Source organism: Rhinopithecus bieti, unplaced genomic scaffold (genome assembly GCF_001698545.2).
Source record: "Rhinopithecus bieti isolate Rb0 unplaced genomic scaffold, ASM169854v2 scaffold_23276, whole genome shotgun sequence".
NCBI classification, from domain to species: domain Eukaryota; kingdom Metazoa; phylum Chordata; class Mammalia; order Primates; family Cercopithecidae; genus Rhinopithecus; species Rhinopithecus bieti.
Genome location: NW_016810868.1, coordinates 599,601 through 609,858, shown reverse-complemented (window position 1 = coordinate 609,858; position 10,258 = coordinate 599,601). Strand labels below are relative to the sequence as shown.

At 55.9% G+C, this 10,258-nt stretch overlaps 2 protein-coding genes across 5 annotated transcripts in view; both read right to left on the bottom strand.

Annotated features, from left to right (window-relative positions):
* Window positions 1–2,059, bottom strand: part of DPH7 (diphthamide biosynthesis 7) — an 18,225-nt gene extending 16,166 nt beyond the window's left edge. For both annotated transcript variants that reach the window (XM_017893209.1, XM_017893210.1), the window contains exons 1-2: window positions 1,755–2,059; window positions 587–720 (exon numbers count right to left, since the gene is read on the bottom strand). In XM_017893209.1, coding sequence (XP_017748698.1) covers window positions 587–720; window positions 1,755–1,907 — 287 coding nt within the window. In that variant the 5' untranslated portion in view covers window positions 1,908–2,059. The remainder of the gene's footprint in view (window positions 1–586; window positions 721–1,754) is intronic.
* Window positions 2,060–5,180: 3,121 nt separating this feature from the next.
* The window catches only part of ZMYND19 (zinc finger MYND-type containing 19), a 12,675-nt gene continuing 7,597 nt past the window's right edge, over window positions 5,181–10,258 (bottom strand). For all 3 annotated transcript variants that reach the window (XM_017893165.1, XM_017893163.1, XM_017893164.1), the window contains 2 exons: window positions 6,083–6,263; window positions 5,181–5,795 (listed from right to left, as the gene is read on the bottom strand). In XM_017893165.1, coding sequence (XP_017748654.1) covers window positions 5,652–5,795; window positions 6,083–6,263 — 325 coding nt within the window. In that variant the 3' untranslated portion in view covers window positions 5,181–5,651. The remainder of the gene's footprint in view (window positions 5,796–6,082; window positions 6,264–10,258) is intronic.

The window sequence follows — 10,258 nt, the reverse complement described above, 5'->3', positions numbered from 1 at the left end:
AAAAAAAAAAAAAAAAAAAGAGACGTGGTGGCACGTACCTGAAGTCTCAGCTACTGGAGAGGCTGAGATGGAGAACTGCTTGAGCCCAGGAGTTCAAGGCTGCAGTGAGTTATGATCGTGCCACTGCACTCCAGCCTGGGCAACAGAACAAGACCCGGTCTCAAAAAAAAAAAAAAAAAAAAAATCAAAAAGGATAAAAAGTGGTGCACCTGTATAAGGCAGTTCCATTACATTAAGGCACCACCATGGTACATGTGCCCCATTGTTGACCAAAACAGAATTATGCCACACACGACTGCATTTAAATCTCAGCTCCAAAAGTGGGCTAGAGCCTACCATTGTGTTCTCAAACAAAAGACGCCCCAGGTTCTGAAGTCAGAAAATTCCCATCACTTCCTGGCTGCAACATGACAAAGGAAATAAGCCCCAGGTAAAGCACTCCCCAAGTGGGAGGTAGGCAGGACAGCCAAGAAATAAACCCAAAGTTGAGACGCAATGCCTGTCTTGCTGAAGGCATCAAGCATCAGGCTCCCCTGATTGCCACTCATGACAAATTCTAGACCCAGTGGGATTATCACAGTTGTACCATTTCATGTCCAGGATTGCAGAAGTATCTTTTCTCTGGACCTCGACCAGAGGGTGAGTAGAGTTGTTCTCACTGAAACTGTATAGGAAGAGACGGCCTAAGCGGACTCGAGGCTCCTCAACTTCCATTCCACCCTACAAAAAATGCAGCGGTATTCTCTGATTACCCCAAGACACCAAGGAACCCAAGGGATGGGAAAAGGGATCCGAGGAACTCAAAGGTTTGCCAAGACTGACGGAGGGGAATTCTGCCTGGAAGAACCTCTGGTTGTCTGAGCTGCAGAAACGTCTATTTTCCTGCATATGATGAATGAGTAGGTGAACACTCCTGGATCCGGCAGAGAAGGCTCCTTCTCAGCTGGCCAACAGGGACCAGCTATGGCTAGGGTAACCACAGAACCCAGTTTGCCTGGGATGGTCCTGACTTAGGCCTGTTGTTCAGTGCCCAGTTTGAATTCTAATATGTACCTACCAGAAGTTAAGGTATAATTCCCACTTTCTCTTTACTGTAGATTCCATCCATTAGCTTGGGCCACACCTGTGTATAGAAGACTTTCTGCTCTCAAGATTCTAATGTTGGCCGGGGGCGGTGGCGCCTGCCTGTGGTCCCAGCTACTCAGCAGGCTGAGGCGGGAGGATGCCCTGAGCCCTGGAGTCCAAGGCTGCACTCCAGCCTGGGTGACAGAGCAAGACCTTATTTCAGAAAAAAATAATATATATACATTTTTTTTTTTGAGACGGAGTCGCTCTATCGCCGAGGCTGGAATACAGTCGTGCGAGCTCGAATCACGGTAAGCTCCGCCTCCCGGGTTCACGCCATCCTACTGCCTCAGCCTCCCGAGTAGCTGGGACTACAGGCGCCCGCATCACGTCCGGCTAATTGTTTTGTATTTTTATAGTAGAGACGGGGTTTCACCGTGTTAGCCAGGATGGTCTCGATCTCCTGATCTCTTGACCCGCCCGCTTCGGCCTCCCAAAATGCTGGGACTACAGGCGTGAGCCACCGCGCCCGGCCGAGAATAATTTTTTTAAAAAGATTCTAAACTCTTTCTGACCTACGTCCTGGCCAAATGGTCAACATCCCCTCTTCACCTCCTGGGCGATTCTGTGCGCCTCTCGGCCTCAACCTCGTGGTCGGCCCCACCCTCCCGAAGCCGCGACGCGCGCACCTTGCTCTGGGGGTCGGCAGGCGGGTCCTCCGGCCGCCGCAGCTGGTAGGTCCCGCATGCCAGCAAGTGCCTGCAGCCTTGCAGCGGGCACCACTCCACCGAGTCCGCGGTCAGCTCGGTGTCCACCGTCTGCAGGGCGAAAGCGCCCATCATCCAGCCCTCGGAGAAGGGCGCGGAGCCGGCAGTAGAGGCGGGTCGGCGGGGCAGGGCTGGGCACTGCGCGGAGCGGCGAAGCCGGCGCCGGCGAGACGAGCTCGGAGGCTCAGGGACACTGTCAGCGCGCACCGCCTCTCTCGCGACTCCTTCCGGGGCGCCGGGGCGGGACATCCGGCCGGGCCTTGGCAGCCGTGGACGCCCCCGGGAGACCAGGCTCCCACGCCCCCTGGCGGCCGGCTGACCGCGGCGGGTTTCAGGCGCCAGACGCGCCGCTCCCTGCGGGGCCGTAGAGACCGAAGGCTCCTCCACCGAGCAGGTTTGGAGACGGCAGGTTAGTGACAGAGCCTTAAGTTTGAAGCCGCCTTTGCAAAAATTCTATCTGTGAGAAAAACGCCAACAGCGAGCTGCGCTAGCGCACCCTGTGGCGCCCTCCTGCTTACTCCTGGGCCATCGGGCCGCGCTGACTTAACATTCAGGCTAGTTTCCCTGACAGGCGTTGCCCCGGAATCAACGCCTTCGTCAAGCTGATGAGGAGCCCGCGCCGCACGAAGCCCAGCACCCCGAGGCCGCAGGCGCACCCTGCCTGCCTCCTGCGAAGCCGCCATGGCGGAGCTGCCCTTCAGAGTCCGCCTTCCAGGGTCTTTGCTTGTCTGACACCCGCGGCTGCATCAGGGCCCCCCAGCAGTGGCTCAGCAGGTGGACGTGATTATCAGCACCAGTCGCCTGGCCGCCGCCCCCCTCCCCCAAAACTGCCTTTGAAAAAACCCCTAACCTCGGAGCTTCGGACAAGATGATCTGAGGACGAACTCCATCTCCCACGTGGCGTGACCGGCCCGTGTCTATTAAATTTATTTTTCATTTTTTGAGACGGAGTCTCGCTCTGTCGCCCAGGCTGGAGTGCAGTGGCGCGATCTCAGTTCACTGCAGGCTCCGCCTCCCGGGTTTACGCCATTCTCCTGCCTCAGCCTCCTGAGTAGCTGGGACTACAGGCATGTGCACGATGCCCAGCTATTTTTTGTATTTTTAGTAGAGACGGGGTTTCACCGTGTTAGCCAGGACGGTCTCGACCTTCTAACCTTGTGATCCACCCGCCTCGGCCTCCCAAAGTGCTGGGATTACAGGCGTGAGCCACCGCATCCGGCCCTAAACTTTATTTCTTTACTGCAGTCCATGGTCTGAATATGTGCAGAGGGCAGGAAGAACCCCTCGGGCCCTTACAGGTTGAACTGTGCCCCCAAAAAACAATGGACTGAAGACCCCAGCACCTCAGAGCACATCCTCATTAGCAAACGGGCTCTCAGAAGCAGCTGGGTTAAAATGAGGTCATGGCGTAGGCCCTGACCCAGAGCTGGAGTCTGCAGAAGGGAAAGCTGATGCAGAAGACTTGCAGGGCCGTCGCTGTGCAGACCACAGGGAGGCAGGCCAGGCCCCTGGCTGGGAGGAGGCATCCGCACCTGAGGGCCCTTGCCTACGCCTTCACCAGAGACTTCAGCCTCCAGAACCTAGAGCGTGAATTCCTGCTGCTTCAGGCTGCATGGCTCTTGCTGCTTTGTTGGAGCAACTCCGGGAAGCTAAGACGGACTTGACTGAAATATATGGGTGTCTGGGTATTCAGCCTCAGGGCTTCAAGCAGGGCTGTGGTGAAAGACACGGCGGAGAGCCAACAGCTCAGACCGCAGCAAAGACAGGCGCACAAAAGGCTGGCCAGGAAGGCAGCAGGGCGTTCCAAAAGGGCCTCAACCACACTCATCTACGTGGGAGGGAGAGTGGCGAGGTGAAGCATCCCAACGCACCACGCTCCAAACAAGTTTCATAGAAGCAGCCCCACAATGCAGCCATCTGGATGTCCTCATAGAATGTCTTAGATACCCGGCTACGAAGACCAAGAAGTCGGGGCCACAGAAGGGGAAAGACGACCAGAGGACTGGGTATCAGATGAGAGGGAAGCAGTGGTGGGGCCCATCCCACCCTCACGGTGCCACCTGCTGGGGTGAGGCCTGGAGGAGCTGCCACATGCAAACCTAGAACCTGCACCGCCCCTTCCCCAGCATGGTGTCTCACAGGTGGGAGGCCCTGGACGCTTCTTTCGGTGCATTTTTCTGATGAATGACTGCCAAACAAGGCAGCCCTGCTGGTCAAGGGATAACAAGGCCACTTCCCTAGATGCAGGCAAAGGGACCCCCGCACACCGTGCCTGTCCTCAGACTCCACCTGAAAGCAGCTGCCTGAAGGCACTCAGAGGTCCAGGCCTTAAGACTGCCCCAAACCCCAACCTGCTGACCCACCATCTCTAGGGACACATATGTCCCCCTCCCTGACAGCTTTCACTTACTCAGCAAAAAATGTCCCCGACCTTCACAGCAGCAAAGGGGGCTTCTCAGGGCCTGATGTGGGCACATGCAGTTCTCTAAACTCCAGGAAATCCTGCAGAGTTTGTTGCTATCACCCATTTTCAGCAGGCCTGTTCTTCAGGAGCCTCCAGGGTACTGCCAGAGAAGCTACTGGAAGTTTTGCTTACAGACAAAACGCCAGCCCAGCCAGGAACAGCAATGAGAACACACAGGGCGTCCTGGAACGTGGCAGTGGAGCTTCAAGAGGGGAAAGTGTAACAGGAACCTGCGGGACCAACACAGGGTTGGACCGGACCAGACCAGACAGGTCAGAGTCGGACTGGCCAGGCTTTCAGCTCCCAAGCAGCAAGGCCTCTGGCTGGGCGCACCTGGAGACAGGCAGGATCCCAGCCACGCAGCCTGGCATGTTTCCCTGGGACAGCTCTATGGGTACAAGATGCTGACCAGCCCCAGACACCTGGGGCTCCCCAAGGAGGGAGGGCTATCCTGGAAGCCACAGCCCTGCAGAGGGATGGAGAAGTGAGGCCCTCACCTCACCCTGGCTGGCCAGCCCCCTCCACTGTCTGCAGCAGGCCTGCTGAACATGCCCTGTGGATTCTTCTGGGCAGAAGCTGTCACTGCTGAGCTGCCAGCCACTTCACGCATAAATCAGGCAAGAACTAACCAATGTCAGGGGCTACAGCATCCCACTCCCAATGAAACAGTGGGCAGCTGACTTAGCACCCGCACCAGTCCTGCCGCAAGACAAGGACAGAGTCTCACGCTCACTGCTGGACTCAGGAAGTTTTGAGTTCACCTGCTCCTCAGAAGGGCCCACCAGGAGCAAGGGCGGGTCCTCCTGCCCTCACCCACAGGGATTCGGCTCCACTCAAGATGACCTCACCCTAAGCAGCACAAGAGGGAGGTGGAGCAGAGAATGTCCGAGACGCCGGATGATTCTACCCCTTTACTTTGCCTTTGTGGACACAACTCCTGTGCAGGCCATGCTCCCTGGGCTCCCGCGGCCCGGGGAGAAGCTTCAGCTACAGGACAGTTTTAGACACGGGGCCTGACCCTTTGCCATTCGAGGGTTACAGCAAATGATTCTATTTGTAATTTCTACCCTTCCCATTGCCTCCCCCCAAAAAAAACTGTACATGAGTTTACAAACATATTAACATATAAATAATGAGAACCGTCCTGGTGGGAGCCTCCTTCGTTGTCTCTGCTGGAGATGAACACTGAGGGGCGCTATAACCACACAGACTGCCTGTGACATCGGGAGTCTCACGGCGGTTGTCCTGGGCCCGCAGCTGGCTTTTTCGGCACCTCCAGGTTCAACCACCAGTCTGTCTCTGCTGTGCCCAGGGTAGAGCCCGGGGGCTGCGAGTGTGTGCGGCTCTCCTGCCCGTCATCGCTCTGGCTCAAGCTCATGCTGGAAGGGACGCTTCCTCTCCCGACAGTGCTTCTTGTGGGCTGGCCAGTCCTTCTGCTGGCACTGGGAGCCACAGTACCGGGCCACCTGGCAGCGCCCACAGATGTTGAACTCCCGGAGCTGAAATACAGAACACTTGTGGCTTCACCGTCATGCCTGGGATGCAGTGTGGGGCAAAGACTGCACTGCACGGACAATCTGACGGACCCAGCAAAACACCATGTACCAAGGCTGGAGGGCCTGGGCCCTCGTCAGGCCAGCACAAGGGCAAAGAAAGACCACCCTGGTGGAAAAGCCCAAGTGGTCTCTGGGGAATGGGGCCCTGCGGTGGGAGGGCAAGACCCCAAACCAAGGCTGGGCTACAGGGTAGAGGTGCCAAGGACCAGGCTGCACTGCAGCACACCCACCTGCTTCTCAATCACCGTGCAGGGAGGGTAGTGGCACTCGTAGTAGGTACAAGAATTCTCCTCCTCTTCCACTACATCCCCGTTGGCATTATAGTACCGGGTCACATTTAGGACAGGAAACTGTTCTTCTATAGGGTCTGTAGGCAGCTGCTGAATTGCAAGCCAATACAAGCTTTGCTCCCTTAAAGAAAGAAGCAGACACTTCAGTGCACTCTGGCCAAATGGGGCCAGCACACGGCGGGTGATGTGATGACTCCAGAGAGTGCCATCCTGCCCAGACACCCGGCCCGAATTCCAGTCTCCTCTGTGCATCCCTGCTGCCTGTGCTTTTCACCACCTGACAGTAAATATTGTGTCTCGTCTTCCCACTCACCCATAAGCACCGCCTCATCTGTCACCCTGTCCCCAGCACCTGGGACTGACAGGCACACAGTAGGCAGGAGGCAGGGCCCACGTCAGGCCCCTGCGCAAAGCAAGGCAGCCCCTCTCCTTGCCCTTGACCTGCAGAGGTGCCCATTACTGCCCCGTCGGTCCACCTCCCTTTCCATGCCAGGAGCTGCCCTATGTCCATCTGTACACGTGTTGTACAGAACAGGCCCCGGAGCGAGCACTGGCTGCTCAGAGGCAAGTGTGGGCAGCCCCAGCCCCACTGCATCACAGAGTAAAGGAGCTGCATAAACCACCCCAACAAACCTGTTCTCTGAGGCCAGACCCTGAGGAGACTTGGTTAAAAGGTGGAAGGATCGGCCGGGCGCGGTGGCTCAAGCCTGTAATCCCAGCACTTTGGGAGGCCGAGACGGGCGGATCACAAGGTCAGGAGATCGAGACCATCCTGGCTAACATGGTGAAACCCCGTCTCTACTAAAAAAAAAAACAATACAAAAAACTAGCCGGGCGAGGTGGCAGGCGCCTGTAGTCCCAGCTACTCGGGAGGCTGAGGCGGGAGAATGGCGTGAACCCGGGAGGCGGAGCTTGCAGTGAGCTGAGATCCGGCCACTGCACTCCAGCCTGGGCGACAGAGCGAGACTCCGTCTCAAAAAAAAAAAAAAAAAAAAAAAAGGTGGAAGGATCAGGACATGGGAAGATGTTAGTGAGGTCCCACCAGACAGAGGCAAGTTTCAGACACTGCTGGCTTCTGAAGACAGAAAAGGAAAACACCCCTTTGCCAACAGGCCCCTTTTGTGGGGGCTGAGCTGACACAGTGCCAGGAAAGCAGAGCAACAGCCCAGGCCTGACAAAGACAGGGTGACCCCACCACAAAGAGCCAGACCACAGGGAGGCCAGCAACTGAGATCCAGACAGATGCACAGCACCCAGTCATTCAGGATGTCAGACCCACACTGGCTAGCTGACTTCTGCTTGTGGCCTGGGATGCTGATCCTGCACAAGAGGCCCAATACCTGCTGGGTTCTAAAACCCCACGTTGGCAAACCAAAGATGGCCGAGCCTGATCAGTCCTGAGCCACCGCAGGCCCACCTCCTGCAGCAGGGAGTTGTATAAAGCAGCAGCCTCAGCGCAACTCATCCTGCCATGCCCACGGAGAATGGGCTGACCAGGAGCATCAGCCCAACATCCCCTTTCCAAACAGCTGTTCTTAACGGCAGTTATCTCCTCTCCTGACTATGAAGGGTGCTGAGAGGATTCAAGGTAACATTCAGTTACAGGCTGGCCGGACCCTGAGTCTTGTTGAGAACCGGCTGAGATGACCCGTACCACGGCAGGGACAGACGGCATCGCCTGGTGGAGTGGTGGGCAGTGGGGGAACTTGTGGAGTTGGGGAGGGCCCATCCCAGCATCAACATTGAGCATGTATCAATGTGGGACAACGCAGGAGGAGATGCTACGGATGCTGCTTTGCCTGCCACGCACTCCTTCCCCTTCCCGTGGGTGACACAACTCTGACTTCATGCAGAAAAGTGATTCAGGCTGGGCGCGGTGGCTCAAGCCTGTAATCCCAGCACTTTGGGAGGCTGAGATGGGCGGATCACCAGGTCAGGAGATCGAGACCATCCTGGCGAACACGGTGATACCTCATTTCTACTAAAGAATACAAAAAACTAGCCGGCTGTAGTCCACAGCTACTCAGGATGACTGAGGCAGGAGAATCGGCGTCGAACCCGGAGAGGCAGGAGCTTCAGGAGACTGATGATCCGGACCACTGCACTCCAGCCCGGAGCGGCAGAGTCAAGACTCCGTTCTCAAAAAAAAAAAAAATAAAAAAAAAAAAAAAAAAAAAAAAAGAAGAAGAGTGATTCAAAGCAAGCTAACTACAGTTCATCCCAGGGCTTTCCCAGACACCACCAGAACAGGGTGCCTGCTTCACTCAACAGGAGCTGGGTAGTGTCCATGCCGCCTCTTGGAGAGGAGCCGAGAGTGGGGGCACAGAGCTGGAGGCAGCAGCATCCCTGGCTCTCCACATTTCAGTCAGGATACCAAAACGTACCCTATTTTTGTTTCAGCCAAATTGAGCTGTTTCTGTTTCTTGCAACCCAAAGTTCCAGCTAACATTATCCCCGAAAGAAAAAAATCCCATCCAACAATCATAAGAGGATTGGCGTCACTCACAAGCAGTATGAGAGAAGGGGCAAAACTCTAGTATGAGAGCAGGGACCAGGCATGGTGGTGCACACCCGTTATCTCAGCTGCTCAAAAGGCTGGGGCGGGGCCAGGCGCGGTGGCTCACACCTGTAATCCCAGCACTTTGGAAGGCTGAGGCAGGCGGATCACCTGAGGTCAGGAGTTCAAGACAGCCTGGCCAACACGGCGAAATCCTGCCTCCACTAAAAATACAAACATTAGCCAGGCATGGTGGCGGGCACCTGTAGTCCCAGCTACTAAGAAGGCTGAGGCAGAATTGCTTGAACCAGACAGGCACAAGTTGCAGCAAGCCAAGATCGCACCACTGCACTCCAGCCTGGGCGATGGAGCCAAACTCCGTCTCAAAACAAAAAAAAAAAGTGCTGAGGTAGGAGGATTCCCTGAAGCCAGGAGTTTGAGACCAGCCTGGGCAACATAGTGAGACCCATCTGTAAAATTAATTAATTACATTAAATAAACAGAGCAGGAAACAAAACCACTAGCCCAACAAGAACGAAAGACATTGCAGGCTCTGCCTTCATCCTGAGAGGCCCAGTGAGGAGGGGATGGGCGGACTTGCAGGACTCCCTCCAGGGTGGCAGGAACAGCAGTTTGGGGGTGGCATTTTGGAGACCTGCGGACTGTCCCCACATCACCAACCAGTGTCTCAGGTGCTCCCACTGTTTCCAACTTGGCTGCACGGGGCTCTAGCATGACCCCGAGGTGACAACTGCAAAGGTTCTACCCACAGCCACCAACCATCACCAAGCCCAAAACACTAAACCTTACCAGCGTTGCTAACAACCATCTGCTAGGGCAGTTTGCACTGCTTGCACCAGGAAAAGGCTGCCCAGAGGCTTGAGGACATGCCCAGAAGCCCCAGGGCGACCGGGGAACATGTCAGCGAAGCGTGTGTGGCTGGGGACTCCCTGGCTCAACTGGGTTCCCAACCCCCATCCTGCTGGTCTCTCAGCTCTTCCCAAGGGCTCCGTGAAGTTCACAGCCTGGCTGGTTCTAGGGCCAGCAGGAACTGCCTTCCCACGTGGGAAGCCCATGCAAAGCACTGCTTTCAGGATCACAGGCAAGTGGGGGGCCAAGGGCTGAGCCCTGAACCACACATTCTCTGCTTTAAACCTTTGCTTAAAGAAAACTGTTTAGCAAAAGAACACAACAAAAAGACCCATCTGTGTGCACAGAAAGGAATCCTGAGGTGAGCAGAGAAGGAAGGAATCCTGAGATGAGGAGAGAAGGGAGGAATCCTGAGGTGAGGAGAGAAGAATCTTGGGGCAGGCCGGGCGCGGTGGCTCATGCCTGTAATCCCAGCACTTTGGGAGGCCGAGACGGGCAGATCACGAGGTCAGGAGATCGAGACCATCCTGGCTAACACGGTGAAACCCCGTCTCCACTAAAAAATACAAAAAACTAGCCGGGCGAGGTGGCGGGCGCCTGTAGTCCCAGCTACTCGGGAGGCTGAGGCAAGAGAATGGCGTAAACCCGGGAGGCGGAGCTTAGATCCGGCCACTGCACTCCAGCCTGGGCCACAGAGCAAGACTCTGTCTCAAAAAAAAAAAAAATAGAAAAAAAAAAAAAAAAAAAAA